Source organism: Rana temporaria, chromosome 6 (assembly GCF_905171775.1).
Source record: "Rana temporaria chromosome 6, aRanTem1.1, whole genome shotgun sequence".
Lineage (NCBI taxonomy): Eukaryota > Metazoa > Chordata > Amphibia > Anura > Ranidae > Rana > Rana temporaria.
This window is the reverse complement of record NC_053494.1, coordinates 10,490,121-10,517,822: the sequence shown is the minus strand read 5'-3', so window position 1 is coordinate 10,517,822 and position 27,702 is coordinate 10,490,121. Positions and strand designations below refer to the sequence as shown.

The 27,702-nt window shown below is 47.2% G+C and overlaps 1 protein-coding gene across 2 annotated transcripts; it reads right to left on the bottom strand.

The window, feature by feature from the left end:
* Positions 1-1,466: 1,466 nt before the first annotated feature.
* On the bottom strand, positions 1,467-22,904 carry DPPA2 (developmental pluripotency associated 2). 2 transcript variants are annotated; one of them, XR_005750268.1, is made up of 10 exons: positions 22,732-22,904; positions 22,600-22,659; positions 21,731-21,797; positions 19,460-19,649; positions 19,272-19,318; positions 17,366-17,411; positions 17,212-17,278; positions 13,662-13,812; positions 4,464-4,510; positions 1,467-1,662 (listed from the first exon to the last, which is right to left on the bottom strand). XR_005750268.1 is itself a non-coding variant. In XM_040356127.1 (8 exons), the coding sequence occupies exons 1-8, from the start codon at positions 22,861-22,863 to the stop codon at positions 13,687-13,689; spliced, it is 735 nt and encodes a 244-aa protein (XP_040212061.1). In that variant the 5' UTR covers positions 22,864-22,904; the 3' UTR covers positions 13,381-13,686. The 2 variants fall into 2 exon arrangements, 1 of the variants encoding a protein (XP_040212061.1); XM_040356127.1 differs by lacking the exons at positions 1,467-1,662; positions 4,464-4,510 and having other exon boundaries at positions 13,381-13,812.
* Between the last annotated feature and the right edge of the window lie 4,798 nt (positions 22,905-27,702).

Below are 27,702 nucleotides of genomic sequence, written 5' to 3'. Positions count from 1 at the left end.
ACTGCCGACACTCCAGTGTAAAAGTGCCCTAAATGAGCTCCTTACCAGCTGCTCTGACACCACAAGGAGACCATCAGACACCTTGCTGCCATCTACACCATGCAAAGGTTCCACGGTCGTCTCCTAATCCAACATAGGCTCCATGGAGGAAGTACAGAGAAAGATCCACATAGTTTAGTTTTATTAAATGATAAAATCACAAACAAATGTTGAAGAAATTACACAGCCTATTACAAACAACCAGCAGCTTCACGAGATCAGGCCGACTTTCAGAAGAACGTCATGTGTGAGGCCCCCTCCCAACGCGTTTCTGTGTAAACAGGGTCGTGTGGGGATAGAAAGCTCACACGGGAGGTCAAGACTTGTATACAGCCCAAAAGGGGGCTTAGGACACCTGTGCATGTGGTTTGTACAGGGGCGGACTGACAAGTCATGCGGCCCCCGGGCAATAGAAGATTATGGGGCCCCCGGGCTTACAGATGGCCACCACGCCAGGAGGCATTGCATAGGCAGGGCAGCTAAAATCTCAGGATTTTCACATCGAAACATGTCGGTTTTGGACATATCAGGGACAGATGTAAAAAAATAAAAAATAAAACATTTTTATATACTGTCCCTGGTTTTATTGAGCCTGGCAACCCAGATGGGGCCCCCTAGTGGCATGGGGCCCTCGGGCAGTGCCCGAGAGTCCTAATGGTCAGTCCACCCCTGGGTTTGTACAATCTTTGTACATGGACCCAATATATAATCCAATGCCCCACAATTTGGCCTATTACTAAACATTACCTTGTATCAATTAATTTGTAATATTAATTTTGCACATTGCGGTTTGAGAGTATAACAATGGTCTACTTTTATTTATGAATGGTCTGCAATGGCAATGCACTAGACTGGTGCACACTCCGTTTTCCCAACAGGGTGGCAAGCAGGATACCAAGTACTGGAGCACACATTCACCGATTGTTGGCACTGTAACTGGGGGGTAAATCCAACAGGAACAGAACGGGAAATCTTTTGGGGCGCCTGTTCTGGTGTTCCGATTTTAAAAGAAGATTTCCTCTCACTTCCTGTTGTGCTTCTGGGGCAGGAAGTGAAGGCAATTGTCAAGGACTGTTAGATATATTTGAAAAATCAACATGCATGGAGCTTCTCAAATGGTGCAAACACAAGAATGCAGAATGCCCACAGCCAATCAGAATCCTCCTTGAGCTAATCTACCTTCAGTAACACAAGGTCAGATTATGGTTACTGTGGAACGTTTGAGTCCGCTTTAAGAATATTCTTAAAATTGTAGACAAAGAACTATTTAAAAAAAAAAAAAAGGAAGTCTCATTTGCTACTTTATGTAAAAAACAAAAAAAAAATACAAATGGCTCTGATTTGTGCGATCGTTCTATGGCGTTTCCCCATGAGAAACGGGGAATTCTGTGCACGGGAGATCATTAAAGAAACATTCCTGGATTTTCTTTTTATCAGTTACATAAAAAGGAGATTTTTTTTTTTTTTTTTGCTCCAATTTGCACCCCTGCTCAGGCATTATTGAGAATGGGGCTGAGTTCCTCTTTTGCCATCTGGAGAATGGACCACGGATGGACCGACGGGCTGCAAGACATTCTGGGAGTCGAAGTGTCCCATCGGCATTTGGTTAAAAAGTTCATCCACCTGCAAGAGGTACAAGACATAGCGTCAGCCACAACCCACATGGGCGAGTCTGTGCATCATCCGCGTTATGCAATTACGTGGTGGGAGTTTTTACCGGTAACCTCATCACCAATAAACGTGTACATCGTCCTGCTTGACAACTGCCGCCAGACCTACTGTATGTACTGTAAGAGCCCAGGCTGATGTGACAACACACTCCTAGGAGGCAGGATCAGGACAGCCTGCATCACGTGATAATGCACTCCTAGGAGGTGGTAACATGACAGGAGTGCATCATCACATGATGCAGGCTAGGGGGCAGGTCTATGACAGCCTGCATCACGTGATAATGCACTCCTAGGGGGTGGTATGACAGGAGCGCATCATCACACGATGCAGGCTAGGGGGCAGGTCTATGACCGCCTGCATCACGTGATAATGCACTCCTAGGAGGTGGTATGACAGGAGCGCATCATCACATGATGCAGGCTAGGGGGCAGGTCTATGACCGCCTGCATCACGTGATAATGCACTCCTAGGGGGTGGTATGACAGGAGCGCATCATCACACGATGCAGGCTAGGGGGCAGGTCTATGACAGCCTGCATCACGTGATGATGCACTCCTAGGAGGTGGTATCATGACAGGAGTGCATCATCACATGATGCAGGCTAGGGGGCAGGTCTATGACCGCCTGCATCACGTGATAATGCACTCCTAGGGGGTGGTATGACAGGAGCGCATCATCACACGATGCAGGCTAGGGGGCAGGTCTATGACAGCCTGCATCACGTGATGATGCACTCCTAGGAGGTGGTATCATGACAGGAGTGCATCATCACATGATGCAGGCTAGGGGGCAGGTCTATGACCGCCTGCATCACGTGATAATGCACTCCTAGGAGGTGGTATGACAGGAGCGCATCATCACATGATGCAGGCTAGGGGGCAGGTCTATGACCGCCTGCATCACGTGATAATGCACTCCTAGGGGGTGGTATGACAGGAGCGCATCATCACACGATGCAGGCTAGGGGGCAGGTCTATGACAGCCTGCATTACGTGATGATGCACTCCTAGGAGGTGGTATCATGACAGGAGTGCTTCATCACACAATGCAGGCTAGAGGGCAGGTCTATGACAGCCTGCATCACGTGATAATGCACTCCTAGGAGGTGGTATTATGACAGGAGTGCTTCATCACACAATGCAGGCTAGGGAGCAGGTCTATGACAGCCTGCATCAGGTGATGATGCACTCACAGGGGGCAGGTCTATGACAGCCTGCATCACATGATAATGCACTCCTAGGAGGTGGTATCATGACAGGAGTGCATCACCACATGATGCAGGCTAGGGGGCAGGTCTATGACAGCCTGCATCAGGTGATGATGCACTCCCAGGGGGCGGGTCTATGACAGCCTGCATCACGTGATAATGCACTCCTAGGAGGTGGAGTGACAGGAGCGCATCATCACATGATGCAGGCTAGGGCGCAGGTCTATGACCGCCTGCATCACGTGATAATGCACTCCTAGGGGGTGGTATGACAGGAGCGCATCATCACACGATGCAGGCTAGGGGGCAGGTCTATGACAGGCAGCCTGCATCACGTGATGATGCACTCCTAGGAGGTGGTATCATGACAGGAGTGCATCATCACATGATGCAGGCTAGGGGGCAGGTCTATGACCGCCTGCATCACGTGATAATGCACTCCTAGGGGGTGGTATGACAGGAGCGCATCATCACACGATGCAGGCTAGGGGGCAGGTCTATGACAGCCTGCATCACGTGATGATGCACTCCTAGGAGGTGGTATCATGACAGGAGTGCATCATCACATGATGCAGGCTAGGGGGCAGGTCTATGACCGCCTGCATCACGTGATAATGCACTCCTAGGGGGTGGTATGACAGGAGCGCATCATCACACGATGCAGGCTAGGGGGCAGGTCTATGACAGCCTGCATTACGTGATGATGCACTCCTAGGAGGTGGGTCTGACAGCCTGCATCACGTGATAATGCACTCCCAGGGGGCAGGTCTATGACAGCCTTCGCCAAATGAGTGGCTACTGGCGCTGCCACCCATAGCTGCACACCATGATTGCTGAGGTGAGAAGTACATGTACAAGGTAGACTTTTCCTATATGCATGACAGCCTGAATGCACAGCCTCACTTGAACCCCAAAAGGAGGACAGGCGAGGGAGTGGAGCATCTGCGGGAGGGGGGGGGGGGCAGCACTGAATACAGAGATCTGTGCCTTACACATTACGATATTAAATGTATTTTTAAAAATGTAAGCAGTGTAGGTACCCAAATCTAACCCGTCTCTTACAAATGGCAGTACAGCAGAATTCTGGGAGAATGAAAAGCAGCACAATGCCAATCAGGTGTGTGGCAGTGCCCATTTCGTTAAGAGCCATGCTGATAGGAGGAGAGAGAGAAGAGTGACAGATCAGCTAAATTAGTCTGCTGCTTTTCAATTTATTGTCCAGTCACAGGCTGGGGAAGTGACAAGATCTGTACACTCTGTAGGCCCCATACACACTATTAGATTTTCTGCAGATTTTTGTCTTCAGATTTACCAAAAACCACGTAGTGCAAGGGACTGCCTGATTGCATACACATTGAAAACTCTTTAGGTTTTACCTCATATATGTTTTTTGTAAATCTGAATACAAAAATCTGCAGAAAATCTAATAGTGTGTATGGGGGTTTACTGAACTACAGAAGAGGAAAAACCAGGTCTCCTGGCAGACAGGACTGGCAGAGCGGAGTAAATCTCAGGACTGGAGATATAGATATTTTGTAGAACTTACCCCATAGAGGTAGGCTTCCCTGGGAGCGGCGCTTGGACATGATCCATCTGCAGATCAAACAATTATTTCATTAATGTGTTTAATTAGACTTTCCGATTTACTGATCCTAAAAATTCTCTTGTAGCTTCTACTAAATCATATGTACCGTTCCTTTGTAGGCCCCTGTGAAATGTTCTATAGTACATACAGGCTTACTGCAAGTATTTTCCTCCATTGCCCGAGACATGGATATCTGATGGACGATCTGCATAGGATTCTAACTCCCCCATAACCGCATCTGTTACCATCCCTGTAACCCCAACACTAACCTCTCTTGTACCCCAACACCAAGCCCCCCCTGGAACCCCAAAACTATCCCTGCCTATAACCCTAACCCACCCGAAACCCTAACTCCTCCGTAACTACATCTGTTACCATCCCTGTGACCCCAACACTAACCTCTCGTACCCCAACACCAAGCCCCCCCCCTGTAACCCCAACTATCCCTTCCTATAACCCCAAAACTATCCCTTCCTATAACCCCATACCCCCCCCCCCCCCCAAACCCTAACTCCTCCATAACTACATATGTTACCATCCCTGTAACCCCAACCTCAGCCCCAGAACCCTTAACCCCCATAATCCCATCTGTTACCATCCCTGTAACCCCAACACTAACCTCTCTTGTACCCCAACACCAAGCCCCCCCTGTAACCCCAAAACTATCCCTTCCTATAACCCAACACTAACCCCCCCCCCCTGTAACCCCAAAACTATCCCTTCCTATAACCCCAAAACTATCCCTTCCTATACCCCCCCCCCCCCCCGAAACCCTAACTCCTCTGTAACTACATATGTAAACATACCTGTAACCCCAACCTCAGCCCCAGAACCCTTAACCCCCATAATCCCATCTGTTACCACCCCTGTAACCCCAAAACTATCCCTTCCTATAACCCAACACTAACCCCCCCCCCTGTAACCCCAACTATCCCTTCCTATAACCCCAAAACTATCCCTTCCTATAACCCCATACCCCCCCCCCCCCAAACCCTAACTCCTCCATAACTACATATGTTACCATCCCTGTAACCCCAACCTCAGCCCCAGAACCCTTAACCCCCATAATCCCATCTGTTACCATCCCTGTAACCCCAACACTAACCTCTCTTGTACCCCAACACCAAGCCTTCCCTGTAACCCCAAAACTATCCCTTCCTATAACCCAACACTAAACCCCCCCCCTGTAACCCCAAAACTATCCCTTCCTATAACCCCCCCCCCCGAAACCCTAACTCCTCTGTAACTACATATGTAAACATACCTGTAACCCCAACCTCAGCCCCAGAACCCTTAACCCCCATAATCCCATCTGTTACCACCCCTGTAACCCCAAAACTATCCCTTCCTATAACCCAACACTAACCCTCCCCCCCTGTAACCCCAAAACTATCCCTTCCTATAACCCCAAAACTATTCCTTCCTATAACCCTATATCCCCCCCCCCCCGAAACCCTAACTCCTCCGTAACTACATATGTTACCATCCCTGTAACCCCAACCTCAGCCCCAGAACCCTTAAACCCCCTAAATCCAATCTGTTACCACCCCTGTAACCCCCAACACTAACCTTTCTTCTAACCCAACACTAAGCTCCCCCTCCGTAGTTCCAAAACTATCCCTTCCTATAACCCTAACCCCCCACGAAAACCTAACTCCCCCATAACCCCATCTGTTACTATACCTGTAACCTCAACACTAACCTGTCTTATGACCCAACACTAAGCCCCCCCTGTAATCCCAAAACCATCCCTTCCTATAACCCCAACACCCCCCCTGAAACCCTAACTCCTCTGTAACTACATCGGTTAGTATCCCTGTAACCCCAACCTCAGAACCCACAACACCCCCATAAGCCCATCTGTTACCATCCCTGTATCCTCCAACGCTAACCTTTTATAGCCCAACACTAAGACCCCCCTCCCCGTAAACCCAAAACTATCCATTTCTATAACCCTAACCCCCACCCCCTGAAACATCAACTCCCCTATAATCCCATCTGTTACCATCCCTGTAACCCCAACACTAACCTTTTATAACCCAACACAAAAATCCCCCTGCAACCCCAAAACTATCCCTTCCTATAACCCCAACTCCTCCATAATCCCATCTGTTACCATCCCTGTAACCCTAACCTTTCTTGTAACCCAACACCAAGCCCCCCCTGTAATCCCAAAACTATCCCTTCCTATAACCCCGACACCCCCCCTGAAACCCTAACTCCTCTAACTACATTTGTTAGCATCCCTGTAACCCCAACCTCAGCCCCGGAACCCACAACACCCCCATAATGCCATCTGTTACACCATCCCTGCAACCCCAACCTTATAACCCAACACTGAACCCCCGTAATCCCAAAACGATCCCTTCCTTTAGCCCCCCCGAAACCCTAACTCGCCCATAACCCCAGCATTATCCTTTCCTGTAACCCAACACTAAACCCCCCCCCCCCTGTAACCCCAAAACTATCCCTTCCTATAACCCTTCGGAAACCCTAACGCCTCCATAACTACATCTGTTACCATCCCTGTAACCCCAACATTAACCTCAACACCAACCCTCCCTATATAATTCAAAATCATAAGAGCCCTGTCAGACGGGGCACGTCCGTTTTAAACGGACTCGGCTTGCTCAGCGAGGATCGAGCCACCGATTCCCACTGAGCTGGCAGATGGGTGCACATGCTCAGTAACTCAAATACGGGTGATCCCAAGAAACAACGTCACTGAAACTGAGGTCGGAGATGCGGGACGGTCCCAGAATGCGGGATGGTCCCAGCATATCCGGGACAGTTGGCATCCATGTTCCTGTTATGGGATGTGTCAGGTGTCTCCCAGCTGTGCTCCCTACTTCACCCTTCCACATATTTGTCTGTTGGCGACAAGAGGCTGTGCCGACACACGTTGCTCAGACATTGCCACCTTTAGCACACGGGTCCAGAGCAATCATGTGCAAGCAGTGTTGGCATCAGAGCATGTAGATCGGAAGAGGCTCAAAAAAGCCAGAGAAGACACAATGGGCCAGATTCAGAGAGGAGTTACGACGGCGTATCTCCGGATACGCCGTCGTAACTGAGTTGCGGGGTCGTATCTATGCGACCGATTCATAGAATCAGTTACGCATAGATTTCCCTAAGATCCGACCGGCGCAAGTCTCTTGCACCGTCGTATCTTAGGCTGCATATTTACGCTGGCCGCTAGGTGGCGCTGCCGTCAATTTAGGAATATGCAAATTAGGTAGATACGCCGATTCAGAAACGTACGTCCGCCCGGCGCATTTTTTTATGTCGTTTACGTTAGGCTTTTTCTGGCATAAAGTTACCCCTGCTATATGAGGCGTACGTTCCCACGTCGAATTTTGAAAATTTTACGTCGTTTGCGTAAGTCGTCCGTGAATGGGGCTGGACGTAATTTACGTTCACGTCGAAACCAATACGTCCTTGCGGCGTACTTTGGAGCAATGCACACTGGGATATGTCCACGGACGGCGCATGCGCCGTTCGTGAAAAACATCAATCACGTCGGGTCACGATTCATTAACATAAAACACTCCCCCCTGTTCCTCATTTGAATTAGGCGCGCTTACGCCGGCCCATTTACGTTACGCCGACGTAACTTAGGAGGCAAGTGCTTTGGGAATACAGCACTTGCCTCACTATCTTACGTCGGCGTAGTGCAAATGGGATGCGCTACGCCGGCAGAAAAATACGCCGCAGTACGTGAATCTACCCCTAAATGGTTATCCAGTTCCAGTTTCTCTACTTGTTAAGTGTAGTAACCCATTCAGCCAAACAGAATCCATCTTGTACTGGTCCACCTGCGGTAGAGTGTATTCTGATTGGTTGCTTTTGGGTAACTCTTTAATAAAGCCGTGAATGACTTACAAGGATGGGATTCCCAGATTCAGTTCCACTGAAGCCCAACTTGGCCTCTAGAACCAGTTATACCAGGGCGGTCCAACTGGTTGCCCATGGGCTGCTTGCATTTTGCGAGGGGCCTTTTGCAGCTTGCGAGGCCCCAGCTAGACTGTAGAACAAAAAACAAGCTTCCTGCTCTCCATTATGGTGTTCAGAGACTGTTGAACCTTCACTGCTCCACTTCAGAGACATGACAACACCAAGCTTTGCTGCCCTCTTAAGGCTGTAGAGCCCCAAATATTAAATGTAGTAGTAAACAAAGCACACACAAGCCTAATGGATTATCATGGCAGACCAGGGCTCAAGTCCTGCTGGAACGCGTGGGAACGGAGTTCCTGCACTTTTTTCACAGCAGGAACGCAGTTCCCTTTGCAGGACTAGAGCAGCTGAGCCGCCCGAGCCGATCCTTCACTAAGCGGCGATGAATGAATGAATGAATGAATGAATGAATGAAAAACTTATAAAGCGCGGCGCATGCGAACTGAATCGCTTCTGGGCGCTAGTTGTTCGTGTCTCATGTCATCAAAAGAGCAGAGTTTTGATTCGTCTTCTGAAAGTCAGGTGGTTTTCCTCCAACCGAATGCTGGTTGGTAAAGCGTTCCATAGTCTAGGACCCTGAAAAGCAAACCTTCTTTCTCCTTTGGACTTGTATTTGGTTTTTGGTACCCTGACCAGATTTTGGTCGGTGGATCGCAGAACGCGATTCGAATTGTGAGGTTCTATCTTGTCGCAAAGATATTGCGGAGCCTTCCCATGGATGCACTTATGTGTCAGGCAGAGTGCTTTAAATGCAATTCTGTCTTTTACTGGCAGCCAGTGAAGGGTTCTCAACGAAGGTGAGATTGATTCCCATTTTTTTTTCCCAGTCACCAGTCTGGCGGCCGTATTCTGAACGACTTGCAGACGGGAGATTTGGTACTTTGGGAGTCCGAGGTAAAGGGCATTTGCATAGTCCAGTCTGGAATTCACGATTGTTCCCACCACGACTGCTACGTCTTCTTTGGGGATAAATGGAATAAGTCTGCGTAGTAGGCGCAACAGATGGTGCGCTCCGCTGACTACTGACCCTATTTGTGCGTCCATTGTCATGAAGGTGTCGAAGATGACCCCGAGACTTTTGACTTTGGAGCTAGGGGTGATGATTTGGCCCAGAATGGGCGGGGGTGTCCAGGTTGTTGCCAGTTGACTCTTTCGGCTGGCGTGAAACATAAGGAGTTCTGTTTTTGAACTGTTGAGTTTAAGATAACTCTTAGTCATCCAGTTTTCTATCAAAGAGAGACATTTCTCTAAACTGAGATGATGATCCTTTTTGTTGCAGATGCGAAAATACAGTTGCGTATCGTCTGCATAAGAGTGATAGAGTAGTTCTTGGCTACTGATAATATCAAAGAGAGGGCGAAGATAGATGTTGAAAAGCACCGGTGACAGGGGGGATCCTTGGGGGACTCCACATGACACCGTGCGCTTTTCCGACGTGAAACAACCCAATTTAACTGTTTGTGATCGGTTTTCAAGAAAGGAAGAAAACCATGGTAAATCACCTTCTGCGACTTCTGCTACCTCGGCCAGTCGCATCAGTAACAGTTTGTGGTCTACCGTGTCAAAGGCTGCGCTTAGGTCCAGCAGAACCAGGAGACAAGATTCTCCTTCGTCTGCGGCCTCGAGGGCATCGTCCCATATTTTGAGTAAGGCCGTTTCTGTCCCGTGTCCGGGACGGAAGCCTGATTGTAATGGATCCAGTAGATTGTGGGTATCTAGATGCTGTTGCAGCTGTTGTACCACTACTTTCTCCATTATCTTGGAGAGAACATTAAGGCCTGTTATGGGACGGCGGTGAGTTGGGTCCTTGGGATCCAGGTTAGGTTTTTTCAAGATGGGCTGGATTGTGCCCTCTTTCAACAGGGATGGCACTGTGCCTTCCTTAAATGACTGGTTTATAAGCTGTGTGATGGGTGGTGCCAGGATGTCGGCACATTCCTTCAGCAGTTTGGTGGGGATGATATCATTGGGCGATGTGCTGTTCCGCAAAGCACCAATGATATTTTTTGTGGTATCGATGGAGATCGGTTCCAGAGTGAACTTTGTTGATTGTAGAGCGTTTCTGTGGGTGTTTTGTGGTTGATTGACGGTGGGGTTGAGGGGGGTATTGTTTTGCATGATGCTTTCCCGGATTCTTTCAATTTTGTTGATGAAGAAATCCGATAGTTCATTGCAGAACTCTTGGGTGTCTGAGTTGGGGACTTCAAGACATCCTGGGTTCATGGTCTGGGTGACCATCTTGAAGAGTTCGCGGGGGCGGTTTAGGGCGCTGTTAATCGCCAAAGAAAAATGATGTTTCTTGGCTTTGAAGATTTCTTTATGATATCGTGTTGTTATTGCCTTGTAGATGATGAGGTTATCCTCTGCAGGACTTCTTTTCCAGGCGGCTTCCGCCCTTCTGCGCTCTTGCTTCAGAAGCGACAGCTGGTTGTTGAACCAGCCGGACTTTCTTTTTCGGATGCAGGCTTTGCGTTTCTGTGCTACTAAATCGGCTGACTGTAGCAGGGCTGCGTTTATGGCGTCCAGTGTATCTGCGGCTGTTTGATGTGGATGGATTGTTTTGATTCTGTTTCCCAAGGTAGATTTGAAGAGTTCCGAATGGAGCTTCTTCTGAGATCTAGCCCAGTGTATTGTCACCGGCTTGGGTGCTTTTATCACTGGGGGAATTTTGGAGATTATGAAATTAATTGCATGGTGGTCTGTCCATGGCAATGGTTCATTTTCTAAAATGCTTATTTTCAGATTTTGTCTGAAAATTAGGTCCAGCTCAAGTCACTGTCAGGGGCAGGCGAACCTTAGTAATCCAATGTCAAGCAAGTTCTTTCTAAATCCCGCGATAACTCCCGGCAGACCTCCGCAATGTCTCCTGGGAACAATGACAAAAGCTCCCAGGAGACATTGCGGCATCGAGGAAGTGATGGAATACCCGCACACTACCCGATGAATCCATATACAGGAAGGCGGTCAGTAACAAAGGATTACTAAGGTACAGTGGTTCGGAAAAAAAAAAATTACATTTAGTAATTATGCATATGAGCGTATCATTTTTTTTTTTTTTTTGGTGGGAGTTTCCACACTTTTTTCCCCAGGACTTGACCCCTGTGGCAGACCATTTAGTAATAAAAGTAGATAGGTGCTATACTCTCAAACAGCAATGTGCAAAAGCTCATTAGCCAATTCCAGATCTCCAATGCACAGTCTTCCATAGGAATAAACCTCTCAGGTCAAGCGTTTCAAGGCAACTCCCCTCTTCATCAGGGGCTCTGATGAAGAGGGGACTCCCCTTGAAACATGTTAACTATACTTGACCCAAGTTCATTCTTCCCATGTAAGAAAGCATGTGCATTAGATCTCACGTGACTAGATCTGGGATTCATTGTTGAGCTTTTGCACATTGCGGTTTGAGAGTATAATAATTGTCTACTTTTATTAATAAAATGGTTTTCAATGTTAATGCTCTAGGCTGGTCTACCCTCTCTTTTCCCAGCTGGACAGTACCCACACAAGCAGAGGCGGCTCTGGGCTTTGTGAGGCCTTAGGCAAAAACTTAGACATGAGGCTCCACTCACGCCCATAATGGGAAAATAATTCAAGCAATCAAAATTATTGCAGAAACGGATCCAGCACACAGGTGATCAGCACCACTGCCAGGGCACCCCCCTCACCCATCAGACATATTCAGCCAATGCGGAGGGGGGGGGGGAAGAGGGGGAGGTGAGAAAGAGAGAAGGGTGATAGAGATCCGATGGCGCCAACATTAGTATTGATTACAGGCAAATGAGGCCGCCGCGAGGCCTCTGTGAGGGCGAGGCCTTAGGCCAGGGCTCGACAAATCCCGGGCGCCAGGGCGACTAGAAATAGGGTCCTGGCAACTTGGCTTGAAAGGGGGGCAAAAAAAATATATTTTTTTTTTGTGAGCTGGCGCCATCTGGTGGTGAGCCGTTGGTATTACACGTTATTACCACCAGATGTGAGCTGGCGCCATCTGGTGGTGGCCGTTGGTATTACAAGTTAAGCATTACAAGTTAAACAGCAATTCTAATGTAATTTTTCACTATTTTCACTGCCATCTCCTTCCCTCTAATTAGAACCCCCAAACAATTGTATATATTTTTTATCCCAACACCCTAGAGAATAAAATGGCGATCCTTGCAATACTTTCTGTCATGCCGTATTTGCGCAGCGGTCTTACAATCGCACTTTTTTGGGAAAAAATTACACTTTTTTTAATTAAAAAATAAGACAACAGTAAAGTTATCCCCATTTTTTTTTTAATATTATGAAAGATAATGTTACGCCGAGTAAATTCATACCCAACATGTCACGCTTCAAAATTGCGTCCGCTCGTGGAATGCCGACAAACTTTTACCCTTTAAAATCTTCATAGGCGACGTTTAAAAAAAATCTACAGGTTGCATGTTTTGAGTTACAGAGGAGGTCTAGGGCTAGAATTATTGCTCTCGCTCTACCAATCACGGTGATACCTCACGTGTGGTTTGAACACCGTTTACATATGCGGGCGCTGCTCACGTATGTGTTCGCTTCTGCGTGCAAGCTCGTCGGGACGGGGTGCGTTTTCTGGCTCCTAACTTTTTTAGCTGGCTCCTAGATTCCAAGCAAATTTGTCAACCCCTGCCTTAGGCGACCACCTAATTTGCCTAATTAGAGAGCCGCCTCTGCACACAAGGTGGTAGCAGGATACCAAGTAGTGGAGCACAGATTTACAGATTGTCAGCACTGCAACTGGGGGGGGTAAAAAAAAGTTTAAAAAAAAGTAAAAAAAAAAAAAATTGGCCATTACATATACTTAAAATTTAACACGCATGGACATTCTCAATCGGTGCAAAGAGAAATGCAAAATTACCCCCAGCAACCAATCAGAATCCTCCTTCAGCTAATCCATCTTCAGTAACAGTAAATTAGATTGGTTACTATGGCACATTTATTGAGTCGGCTCTGGTGATCTGAGTATTTATAAAATTTAGACGAAAAACCATTTAAAAACAAAAAAGGAAGTCTTTAATTTGCCACTTTAGGAAGAAATAAAAAAAAAAAAAAAAATAAAAAAAAATGCAAAATGGCACTGGTTTGGTCGAGTGTTCTATGGCATTCACAGTGAGAAATGGGGAAATTCTGTGCATGGAGAAACCCATTCCCGTATTTTCTCCCCCCCCAAATCAGTTACATAAAGAATATTTTTTTTACTCCGATTTGCACCCCTGCTCAAGCATTAATAAAAAATGGGGCCGAGTTCCTGTTTTGCAATCGGAGAATGGAGAACGCCTGGACGGAGGGGCTGCAAGACTTTCTGGGAGTCGACGCTTCCCGAGGCCATTTGGTTAAGGAGATCATCCACCTGCAAGAGGTACAAGACATGGTGTCAGTCACAACCACTTAGGCTCCATTCACACCTAGGCGTTTTTACGCCTGAAGCACTACGCTCACAAACGCCAGAGGGATGAAATAACATTATTTGCTATGGTGACTGTTCACACCTGAACGCCGAACGCCGAACGCCCAAACGCCTGTCGCGCGAAGCTCAAACAAGTCCCGGACCTTTTTTTGTCGCGCGTATCGTGCGGTTTGGGCGTATTTGAGCGTTTCCATTTCCCATAGAAAGTAACGGAAACGCTCGATTCAAGCGACTTGCGTGACAACGGGCGTTTGCTACGGGCGTTTCGTCGCTTTAATCAATAGAACTTGTCGCCCATGCGGAAGATTAAAAAAATCTACCAACATAGCAACAAGTGATGAAAAGATGATCATTTTTCCTATTGGCTAAAATAAAAAACGTCGAAGTACAAAAACGTCGGACAACGCTGTATGCAAACGCGCAAATATGCATGCATACGCGCGGAAAAACCGCCCGACCGACGCTCAGGTGTGAATGCAGCCTTACTGCCAATCAAAGCCAACATGGGACTAGTCTAGGCACCATCTGTAGTACGTAATCAAGCGGTGGGGAGTTTTTCTGCCAGTACCCATTTCACCAACAACTTGTGTGGCAACCACCGCCAGACCTACCCCCTGCAAGAGCCCAGGCTGATGTGACAACACAATCCCAAGGGGCAGGATCATGACAGCCTATCACATGATGCACTCCTAGGGGGCGGGATCATGACAGCCTATCACATGATGCACTCCTAGGGGGCGGGATCATGACAGCCTATCACATGATGCACTCCTAGGGGGCGGGATCATGACAGCCTATCACATGATGCACTCCTAGGGTAAGGTGACCAGATTTTTAAAACGAAATCCGGAGACATATTTTTTCTTTACTAGTAATGGCAACAATCAGCCACTCTGCCCGTCGCCGCCCACCTCACAGCCCCTCAAGTCTTACTCTCCGGGCCCCGGCTTCTACTGGATGGGGAGCAGAGGAAGATCACTATGCCAGGGAAGGCAAGGAGATAGGCGGCTGGCCAGGATTTGAGCCAAAGCAGAAGAACATGCGAGCGAAGCTGAATGGGCATGCGCGAGACTGAAGAAATATTCCCTCCGCTCCGACCAGCACATGATCATCAGAAAGGGGGCACAGATAATGGGAAAAATACAACCCCCCCTATGCTAGTAGGCATGGCGGAGCGGGGGGGGAGGGGTGTAATTCGAATTTTTTTATTTTAATTCTGCACTGATTGTCTTTGAAATTGCCCCTGCCCCCTATTAAATCCAATCTGGGGACAAAACCAGGGACAGACTTGGTCCGGGGACAGTGTCCTCAATCAGGGGACTGTCCTCTGAAACTGGGGGATGTCAGGTCACCCTATCCTAGGGGGCGTGTCCATGACAGGCTTTGTCAAAGGAGCATCTACTGGTTGCTGCCACCTATAGCTGTGCACCCACGATTGCTAGAGGTGAGATGTACGTTTACAAGAAGAACTTTTCCTATATGCAGGGCCGTTTTTAAGGTAGGGCAAGAGGGGAAGCTGCCCTGGGCCCGGTCATTGTTGTGGGGCCCAAAGCAGCTGCCAGGGTCATACTTGCCAACTATCCAAGTTTAAATTTCCTTGTCCCTTGACGTTTTAGTCCTGTGTCCTGATATCTCAGTGTGAAGTACTGCTACTAATGCTTCCCAGCTCTGCCCTATTGTGTACAGATGACTCCCCTGCATTCATATGTAAAAAATCGTCATTCATACGTAAACAGGAGCATTCATATGTAAATAGAGGAGGGCGGCGGCATTAATATGTAACTAAAGGCGGCATTCATATGAATATCATGCCCCTCTGCAGTGAAGAGATGATGTGCTGTAACCTCTAGCAACCAATCAGTGAGCAGTATTACTGTGCAGTAATCTCTAGCTACCAATCAAAAAAAAAAATCATGTGCTGTAACCTCTAGCAACTAATCAATGAGCCGTAATGATATGCTGTAACCTCTGGCAACCAGTCAGTAAGTGGTAATGATATGCTGTAACCTCTAGCAACCAGTAAGTGGTAATGATATGCTGTAACCTCTAGCAACCAGTAAGTGGTAATGATATGCTGTAACCTCTAGCAACCAGTAAGTGGTAATGATATGCTGTAACCTCTAGCAACCAGTAAGTGGTAATGATATGCTGTAACCTCTAGCAACCAGTAAGTGGTAATGATATGCTGTAACCTCTAGCAACCAGTAAGTGGTAATGATATGCTGTAACCTCTAGCAACCAGTAAGTGGTAATGATATGCTGTAACCTCTAGAAACCAATCGCAATCGCTGCCTGATCTGATACAGTAAACTGATTTTAAGTCTAGCGGATATTAATTGTATGTCTCAGAGCAGGTGGAGAACAAAATTGCATGGGGAGGGGGGGGTGGGTGTGAGGGGTTGATCACTTTTATTCCTATTATAAGGAATGTAAACATCCCTTGTAATAGGAATGTGTGTGACAGGTCCTCTTTATGGAGAGATGCGTGGTCAATAAGACGCCACATCTCTCCTCCAGGCTGGAAAGCATGAGATCGATTGCGGCTTTGTTGACCTCCGGGTACGGTCCGACTTCCGATGGTCATAGAGATGGCCGGTGACCATCTATATCAGTGGTCTCCAGTGGCTTGATTCATTTAAATGAAGCGCGTCCCCGCGCGGAAATAAACTGCGCATGCTCCGTTTTAAAATTTCCCGCCGTGCTTTGCGCGAAATGACGTCGCAAACAATGTAATTTTTTTTACTTAGACGTGAGTTACGTCCATCCCTATTCACGGACGACTTACGCAAAAAAAAAAAATGACGGCCATACTTAACATGGCAAGTCTATCTATACGTCGCAAAATACCAGCTTTAACTATACGCCGGAAAAAGCCGACTAGAGACAACGTAAGAGAATGCGAGGGCCCCGCGTACGTTCGTGGATCGTCGGAAAATTCTCATTTGCATACCCGACGCGGAAAACTACGCAAACTCCACCCAGCGGACGCCGAAGTATTGCATCTACGATCCGAAGGCGTACGAAGCCGTACGCCTGTCGGATCGAACCCAGATGCCGTCGTATCTTAGTTTGAGGATTCAAACTAAAGATACGACGCGGGTAATTTGAAAGTACGCCGAACGTATCAGTATATACGCCAGCGTATCAGTAGATACGCCGGCGTACTCTCTCTCTGGACCTGGCCCAAAGGGATACTGGGTTCTGTATTCTCTAAAAGGACGGTACTAAAAGGTGGGTAAGGGGTGGAACCATGGGGTGGTGCTCAGAGACAAAAGGTGTGTCAGAAGGGGGGGGGGGGGTTCCTGCACCTATTTGTGAAAAAAAAAAAAAGCCCCGTTTTACCTTTTTAGCATACTCTGGGTCTTCTTGCGGCTGGAATTTTCCGGACTTATGACGATGGCGAGATGTGCTGCAGGCGGAAAAGTCACATGACTGAAGGTGCAGAGACTGTGAATGTTTGGAAAAAAATAAATTTCTACTAGTTTGTATCTCTTACCCCACAGAGATAGACTTCCCATGGCCCGTGTTCGGACATGATCCATCTGCAGAGCAAACAATAATTTCAATAATTTGTTTAATTAGACCCATTTACTGGATGGTCCAAAATCCTCCAAAGCAATTTTCCGCCATTGCCCTAGACATGGACATCCGCCTGATGGACCATTCGCATAGGATTCTGTTGTGGAACTCCAACAACTCCTCCCTGTTACCCCAACCCCATCCCTGTAACATTAACCACTCGTGAAACTCCAACTCTTACCTCCCTGTACCATTAACCCCTCCTGAACACCATGCCTCAAGTGTAAACCCCCCCCCAACACCATCTCTTCCTATAAGCTTAACCACACCCTCCCCGAAAAACCAGACACCAACCCTCCCCGAAAAAAACAGACACCAACCCTCCCCGAAAAAACAGACACCAACCCTCCCCGAAAAAAACAGACACCAACCCTCCCCGAAAAAAACAGACACCAACCCTCCCCGAAAAAAACAGACACCAACCCTCCCCGAAAAAAACAGACACCAACCCTCCCCGAAAAAAAACAGACACCAACCCTCCCCTGAAAAAAACAGACACCAACCCTCCCCGTCAACCCAATACTTCTCTTCCTTGCATCCACAAAACCAACTTTTAGAGCGGCGCGCCAACGTCATCACCTGGCCTCAACTGCTCGTGTTCGGCCAGCTTGTCTGGTAAGACCAGGGCCGCCAGTAGGGGGGTACAGGCAGTACACCTGTAAGGGGCCCGGACGGCAACCCCCCTTTTTAAAAAAATAAATAAAAAATTATCTTTATATATATATATATATATATATATATATATATATATATATATTTTTTTTTTTTTTTTTTTAGATTTTTTTTTTTTATTATTAAATGGCCCAGAGGTCCCCCAGGGCCCTTTAATTTAAAAAAAAGGGGGTTGCCATCCAGGCCCTGGGGACCTCTAGGCCCTTAAATAAATAAAAAAAATATATATATATTAAAAAAACATTTTTTTTTCTTATAAAAATGGGGGTTGCCATCCGGGGCCCTTTAATAATAATAACATATTTATTATATTATATTTTTTATTATTATTATTGGCTCCCGGATGGCAACCCCCATTTTTATAAGAAAAAAAAAATATTTAATATATTTTTTTATTTATTTAAGGGCCTAGAGGTCCCCAGGGCCCCGAATGGCAACCCCCCCCCCCTTTTTAAAAAAATTCTATACACACATATATATATATATATATATATATATATATATAATCAAAAATTCTCCTTTCTAAGGGGCTCAGAGGTCCCCAGGAGCATCCCCCCGCTTCTCAATTTTCTCAATTAGCGGTGGCACCCCCCCCACTTCTCAATTTGAGGCGGCAGCAGCACTCCCCCCCCCCCCCCCAGATCTCTGATCCAGGGGACTCATGCCCTGAAGCTGTGCATGGGGCCCCATAATTCCTAATGGCGGCCCTGGGTAAGATTAAGCAAGCACTAATCTTCCAATACAGTGGGGGAGCCGCCTGTGGATATCATTACAGTGGGGAATATATATATGGTGGTGATCCAAAAAATGTATGTGCGTTATAATTAATCGAAATTAGTTTTTAAATAATAAAAAAAATAAAAAATAAAAGGATTTATCGAACACGAAAATTGTAATCAGTGATAGATAGATAGATAGATAGATAGATAGATAGATAGATAGATAGATAGATAGATAGATAGATAGATAGATATCCCCGAAACATTGATCAACCTGCAGGCACAGTGAAAGAAGTGGGCAAGCCCTTAACTTATGGCAGAGCCGGTAAGAGGTCGATCTTCCCGCTGGCACACAGAGCGATAATGCAAGTGCACATGGGGTCATTAGTGTGTGTCCAGGCACATCCCTATACAAACCGCTATGACGCATACCTTCCAAAATCGACTTTTGCTGGAGCCGGGACTCCTTCTCCCGATTTCTAAACCAAAAAATAAAGACACAATATTTATTTCAGTTAAGGAAAGTCAAAAATGTCACTATTGTAAATAAAAAAATTAATTTAGGCCAAACAATAGTGCATTGCCCGGGTAGTTTTGTTCGTAGAATCTGGAGCACTGACCTCTCCATGCAGTCACTACAGACAAGGTTGTCCTGTAGCCCAGGTGGAGTTGGGACGGAGGAAGGAGCCAGGTGCAGAGGGATATAAGAGTCATGGATCATAAGGCAGACCCGGCCACATCGCAGAGTTAGGGGGAACCAATTGTTAATGGTCAACTGCTGTCCATGGACCACACACCAGCCTCGTCCTCCTGGGGGGAAAAAAATATATATATTACCAGTGCCGGCCCAAGACATTGTGCTGCCTGGGACCAGAAAAAAAATTACGCCAACCAAAAGGACCCCACATTCCTTATTTTATATCATGATAACTAAAGGGGACCCGTCATGGCTCTATACATGTATAAAGGAGTATAAAGAGGACCTGTCATTACTCTTTACATGTAAAGGAATATCAAGAGGACCTGTCATGGCTCTATAAAGGTATATAGGACTATAAAGAGGACCTGCCATGGCTCTATACATGTATTAAGGAGTATAACGAGGGCCTGTCATGGCTCTGTAGATGTATAAAGAGAACCTGTCATGGCTCTATACATGTATATAGAGGAGCTGTCGAGACTCTTTACATGTAAAGGAATATAAAGAGGACCCGTCATGGCTCTATAAATTTATATAGGAGTATAAAGAGGACCTGTCATGGCTCTATACATGTATAAAGGAGTATAACGAGGGCCTGTCATGGCTCTATAGATGTATAAAGAGGGCCTGTCATGGCTCTGTACATACATATAGGCGTATAAAAAAGGACCTGCCATGGCTCTATACATGTATCCAGGAGTATAAAGGGACCTGTGAATTGCCGGCGGCCACAATGAAAAGTGTGAGGGGTACATTTGTATGGCGCCCCCCGGAGTCAATACTTTGTAGAAACGTCTTTCTCTGCAATTACAGCTGCAAGTCTTTTTGGGGGTGTCTCTACCAGCTTTGCACATCTAGAGTGTAATTTTTTCCCATTCTTCTTTGTAAAATATCTCAAGTTCTGTCAGATTGGATGGAGAACGTCTGTGATCAGCAATTTTCAAAGTCTTGCCACAGATTCTCAATGTGATTTAGGTCTGGACTGTGACTGGGCCATTCTAACACATGAATATGCTTTGATCTAAAGTACCATTACATTGTAGCTCTGGCTGTATATTAAGGGACGTTGTCCTGCTGGAAGGTGAACCTCCCCCCCAGTCTCAAGTCTTTTGCAGACTTGAACAGGTTTTCTTCTAAGATTGCACCGTATTTGTCTCCATCCATCTTCCCATCAACTCTGACCAGCTTCCCTGTCCCTGCTGAAGAAAAGCATCCCAGCAAGATGCTGCCACCACCATGTTTCACGGTGGGGATGGTGTGTTCAGGGTGATGTGCAGTGTTGGTTTCCCCCCACACATAGCGTTTTGCTTTTAGGCCAAAAAGTAAAAAATTTGGTCTCATCTGACCAGAGCACCTTCTTCCACATGTTTGCTGTGTCCCCTCCCCCACATGGCTTCTCACAAATGGGACCTCTTATGAATTTTTTTCAACAATGTCTTTCTTCTTGTCACTCTTCCATAAAGGGCAGATTTGTGGAGAGACCACTAATAGTTGTCCTGTGGACAGATTCTCCCACCTGAGCTGTGGATCTCTGCAGCTCCTCCAGAGTTACCATGGACCTCTTGGCTGCTTCTCTGATGAATGCTCTCCTTGCCCGGCCCAGTCAGTTTAGGTGGACGGTCATGTCTTGGTAGGTTTGCAGTTGTGCCATAACCTTTTTTCGGATTTTCGGATGATGGATTGAAAAATGCTCGGAGATTCTTGTGAATTTTTTTTTATATAACCTAACCCTGCTTTAAACTTCTCCATAACTTTATCCCTGACATGCAAGTAATTCATAATGAGCTAGTATGCTAGTCATACTAGCTCATTATGCCCTTACCTTGAAGGGTTTTTTTTGGGGGGGGGGGGTTTTTAAGGAGGGTTTACTTCCTCGTGAATAGACCAACCTGGAGCAGGTGTTCTAGTATATACCAATTCCTGCATGGCATACACTGGGCCACAACATTCTAGCCATGGGGATTATAGGCCCGTGTAACTGGGTGGTAAGGAAAAATAAAGCAATTTTGGACTTTTTAAAAAAAAAACATATTGGATATAAAAAGGAAGTATAGAAGGAGAACTTGACATTGAAGACTTTTGTTTGGACAGGTCTCCTTTCAGAAATTGAGCAGGGCAACAACACCTCTACTGGCGGGTTTAATTTGCTGCATGTAGGGACAGTGCAAAAAGGGGTCTCAAAGGGTCTTACCTAGCAGCTCTAGGTGGCTTTTATTCTGCGGAGGAGAAGGAGGAGGAGGAGGGGTCTGAAGCGGCTTCTGTCAGAGAAAACATGTCATTATAAACAAACCATGCAAGAGGAGTATCTCTAGACATAGTAGGGTACTAAGATAGAGGGTGTAATAAAAAGTCCCACACTCCACTTGAGTGCTTTTGTCATATACCACTTCCTCCCAGTCTGAATATAGATCTCAGATATTCCAACCACTGACAACTACAAAACAAGACGATACTTGTTTGATTGCTGAACATGGACTGTTTATTACACGGGTCTTCAAACTATGGTCCTCCAGTTGTTAAGGAACTACAATTCCCATCATGCCTAGTCATGTCTGTGAATGTCAGAGTTTTACAATGCCTCATGGGATGTGTAGTTCCGCAACAGCTGGGAGGGCCGTAGTTTGAGGATGCCTGGTTTATTAGAACCAAAATACAAGTCTTATATACAGTTAAAGAGGAGGAGTTTCCTACCTCCTGCTCATATTACTCTAACAATACATCTGTAAGCAGAAACCTAATTAACATGAGCTAATTAACTAATTTATGTGACTCCATGCCCTTCTGGCCATTGTTCTGATAAATCAGGATTTCACTACAGGTCAGTGACTTGTTGTCACCGAGCTTCACACAGTAGATTATACATTATCATAAGTATAAACACAGGACAAACTGACTTGCAGCCAGGGCCAACTATGCAAATGTTGAACATATGCGAGACCATATTTATAAAATGGTAAGGTTCCTCCTTACATATGGCAAGACTTCAGAGGGCTGAACCCCAAAACCGTGCCGATTAGCCCTAGCCTGGAGCAGACGTGTATAGGAGGAGGAGAGACTTACTTGGCTGATGTTTGCAGATGGTTTGATGTGATCCTTCAGCCTCTGGATAAGGTCTGTGTTCTGCAGACAGAAAGAGAGTCAATGTTCTGCTATAGGCCGCGCAACGCAGCCCCCCCCCCCCAGACAACTCACCTTTCCACCTCCTCCCAGGCCCAGTTTCTTGCAGTATTGCTGCAGCTGAGCCCTCTTCATCATTTGCAGGGAGGAAGGGGTTAGATCCAGAGCCAGAGCCAGCTCCGGGCCCGTTTTCCTCTGTCGGGGCATGGTGGACCTCCTAGCAATGGCTGCAAACAGACAGACATATAGAGCATTGCACAGCAGATTCAATTATCTACAGGTTGGTCAAACTATAAAGATACAACTCTCTGCAGCTTGAACTTGAGGATGGCCAGCATTTTATAGCCCTTTTCTCCACAGCTTGGTCGCCCCCTTTCATTCATTGGATTTTCCCTCTTTCGATCATAGCAGCTCAGCATCACATGTGGTTGCTACCTAGTGCGGTATGCATTAAAATTAAAGGGTCACTAAAGGAAACATTTTTTTTTTTTGCTGAAATTACTGTTTACAGGGTATAGAGACATAATAGTTAACTGATTCCTTTTAAAAATGATTAAAAATAGATAAAAAAAAACAATCATAATGTACCTACAGTTTAGTTTCGTTTTTGCTGTTGTTTCCTGGTTCTCTGATGTACAGAGCCAGAGAGCCAATAGAGGGCAGGGAAGGTTTTGCAAAACAAAACTGGATTGGTGCTGAGGGGTTTTAGACGCACCTCCTTGATTAGTCACCACAGTGAGAAATCTCCCAGTACTGTGGTGATCAGGAAACAGACAACCAGGAAGTGTCCAGAACAGAGAGGAGTTACAGCAACATCAAAGCAAAAACGAACAATGAGGACATGAAACCAGGACTGCAGTAAGGTAAAGGAAGCTATTTAGCTAAAAAAAAAAAAAATTCCTTTAAGCTTACCTAGGATCACCCACTCCACCGGGCTGACGCCCGCCTGTCAAGGCATTGTGATATTTGCATAGCTCCTATCCAAAGCCAGCCCATCAGGACTGAGGGCTCCTAAGGAGAGTACTGTAAAGTTTTCAAGTCACTACTGTATGTACAGCACCCTGTTGTACCCGCCAAGTGTTGGCGTGTCCTTGAAATTTGAGAATGACAAGAAGGGCAGTAAAAGATCTAGCAACAGATCCACCGCTTCAACAACGGGCCTCCCAACAGCCAGCAACAATGGGCCTCCCAACAGCCAGCCCTCCCAACAGCCAGCCCTCCCAACAGCCAGCAACAATGGGCCTCCCAACAGCCAGCCCTCCCAACAGCCAGCAACAATGGGCCTCCCAACAGCCAGCAACAATGGGCCTCCCAACAGCCAGCAACAATGGGCCTCCCAACAGCCAGCAACAATGGGCCTCCCAACAGCCAGCAACAATGAGCCTCCCAACAGCCAGCCCTCCCAACAGCCAGCAACAATGGGCCCTCCCAAAAGCAGCCAGCCCTCCCAACAGCCAGCAACAATGGGCCCTCCCAAAAGCAGCCAGCCCTCCCAACAGCCAGCAACAATGGGCCCTCCCAACAGCAGCCAGCCCTCCCAACAGCCAGCAACAATGGGCCCTCCCAACAGCAGCCAGCCCTCCCAACAGCCAGCAACAATGGGCCCTCCCAACAGCCAGCCAGCCCTCCCAACAGCCAGCAACAATGGGCCCTCCCAACAGCCAGCAACAATGGGCCCTCCCAACAGCCAGCCCTCCCAACAGCCAGCAACAATGGGCCTCCCAACAGCCAGCCCTCCCAACAGCCAGCAACAATGGGCCTCCCAGCAGCCAGCCCTCCCAACAGCAGCCAGCAGCAGTGACCTCTCCCTCAACAGTACATCCCTCCCATGAGCAACAGAAGAACTCCCCAGCATCAATAGACCCCCCCCCCAGCACACCTTGCCTTTACATACATTCAGTCCTGGAGGTGCTGGCTGCATTCCCCACATAAAAAAATAAAAAATAAAAACTGCACCCATTGTAAAAACACAATTCAATGCGACTCTGGGTACACATTGCTCAGGCATGGTCCACTATTGATGCTTTTAGGAAGCCGGTGTAGTGTCACAGTTTGCTGCCTATCGTAGAATGCTGCGGAAGTCACGTGGCGGCCAACTGCGCATGCGCGATGTGTTCCAAACACAAGTGCGATGCGTTCCAATGGTTTTACGACAGTACACACCAGCGAACCCGGCATTCAGGGCGACGTGGACTTAGGGGAAAGTGGCCAGTCGGCCTCACGTCCTCGCTCCGCTCGCTCGGCCTCCCAGCTCTTTTTTTAACATCCTCCAATCCACGGGGATGTTAAGGAAAGAGCCTGGATGCCGACCGAGGTTTCACTGGTGTGCACTGCCGTGAATCCATTGGAACGCATCGCATTTGCGTTTGGAACGCATCGCGCATGCGCAGTTGGCCGCCACATGACTTCCGGAGCATTGTACGATAGGCAGCAAACTGTGACAATACACCGGTCCAGAGCCATGATGTGCAGCCAATGCATGTAGACAGGAAGCGGCTGAAACAGGTCAGCAGCACAGAGTTGCAAATATAAAAAATAAAAATAAAAAAAAACAACACACACACACAACACACACACACACAACACACAACACACACACTATTGCCGTCTATGGACCCCAGTCACACAGAAAAATTGCAATGGTGTGAGCTAGAAAAAATAAAATAAAAAATGGTCATGCTGCTGTTTTTTGCAGAGCACTACAAAATAAGAAAAAAAATAATAATAAAAAAAAACACACTATACATATATTTAATTTATTTATTTATTTTTTTTGCTTTTTGTGTAGTGCTCTGCAAAAAAAAAAAAACTGCAGCATGTCGAAAAAGAATAAAAAATTTCTAGCTCACACACACCAAATTATATATTTTTTTTTAAATTAAAGACACACAAGCATTGCAGTGCACGGCAGCACATCGCACATCAGAGCAGGCGCATTACGCTCACAATAAACGCACGCCGTGTGGCGTGAACGAGCCCTACATAATATTTCACGATCGGATTTCAATCGACTAAAGTTGGTCATTCACCAGACATTTTTTCATAGGGAAATTCTTAAAAAGTTCAGAAAACTGAAAGAACATTCCACAAAAATATAAAAAAAATGAACAAACAAAATTCTATTAAAAACGGTTAAATCCCAGAGCTGCGGGAAGAGCGCTATTCGAAGGTTCGTAAGCCGACTAATAAATGATAAAATCCTCAAACCCCCAACCCTCGTTGTTGGATAGATTTCCATTCGGGTTCTATTGGCATCTGGCAATAAAAATAAAAATGTAATATAAAAACAACCATTCCACCAATTATAAATACACGGACCAGCCATCCACCATATCCTTCCATCACCGATCACTACACCCTTCCATCACCGATCGCTACACCCTTCCATCACCGATCGCTACACCCTTCCAACACCGATCACTACACCCTTCCACCACCAATCACTACACCCTTCCATCACCGATCGCTACACCCTTCCATCACCGATCGCTACACCCTTCCATCACCCATCGCTACACCCTTCCATCACCCATCGCTACACCCTTCCATCACCCATCGCTACACCCTTCCATCACCCATCGCTACACCCTTCCATCACCGATCACTACACCCTTCCATCACCGATCGCTACACCATTCCAACACCGATCGCTACACCCTTCCAACACCGATCGCTACACCCTTCCAACACCGATCGCTACACCCTTCCATCACCCATCGCTACACCCTTCCATCACCCATCGCTACACCCTTCCATCACCCATCGCTACACCCTTCCAACACCGATCACTACACCCTTCCATCACCCATCGCTACACCCTTCCATCACCGATCACTACACCCTTCCATCACCGATCACTACACCCTTCCAACACCGATCGCTACACCCTTCCATCACCCATCGCTACACCCTTCCAACACCGATCGCTACACCCTTCCATCACCGATCGCTACACCCTTCCATCACCGATCACTACACCCTTCCATCACCCATCGCTACACCCTTCCATCACCCATCGCTACACCCTTCCATCACCGATCACTACACCCTTCCATCACCGATCACTACACCCTTCCAACACCGATCGCTACACCCTTCCATCACCCATCGCTACACCCTTCCAACACCGATCGCTACACCCTTCCATCACCAATCGCTACACCCTTCCATCACCGATCACTACACCCTTCCATCACCCATCGCTACACCCTTCCATCACCCATCGCTACACCCTTCCATCACCCATCGCTACACCCTTCCAACACCGATCACTACACCCTTCCATCACCCATCGCTACACCCTTCCATCACCGATCACTACACCCTTCCATCACCGATCACTACACCCTTCCAACACCGATCGCTACACCCTTCCATCACCCATCGCTACACCCTTCCAACACCGATCGCTACACCCTTCCATCACCGATCGCTACACCCTTCCATCACCGATCACTACACCCTTCCATCACCCATCGCTACACCCTTCCATCACCCATCGCTACACCCTTCCATCACCGATCACTACACCCTTCCATCACCGATCACTACACCCTTCCAACACCGATCGCTACACCCTTCCATCACCCATCGCTACACCCTTCCATCACCAATCGCTACACCCTTCCATCACCGATCACTACACCCTTCCATCACCCATCGCTACACCCTTCCATCACCCATCGCTACACCCTTCCATCACCCATCGCTACACCCTTCCAACACCGATCACTACACCCTTCCATCACCCATCGCTACACCCTTCCATCACCGATCGCTACACCCTTCCAACACCGATCGCTACACCCTTCCAACACCGATCGCTACACCCTTCCAACACCGATCGCTACACCCTTCCATCACCCATCGCTACACCCTTCCATCACCCATCGCTACACCCTTCCAACACCGATCACTACATCCTTCCGTCACCCATCGCTACGCCCTTCCATCACCGATCGCTACACCCTTCCATCACCGATCGCTACACCCTTCCATCACCGATCACTACAGCCTTCCATCACCCATCGCTACACCCTTCCATCA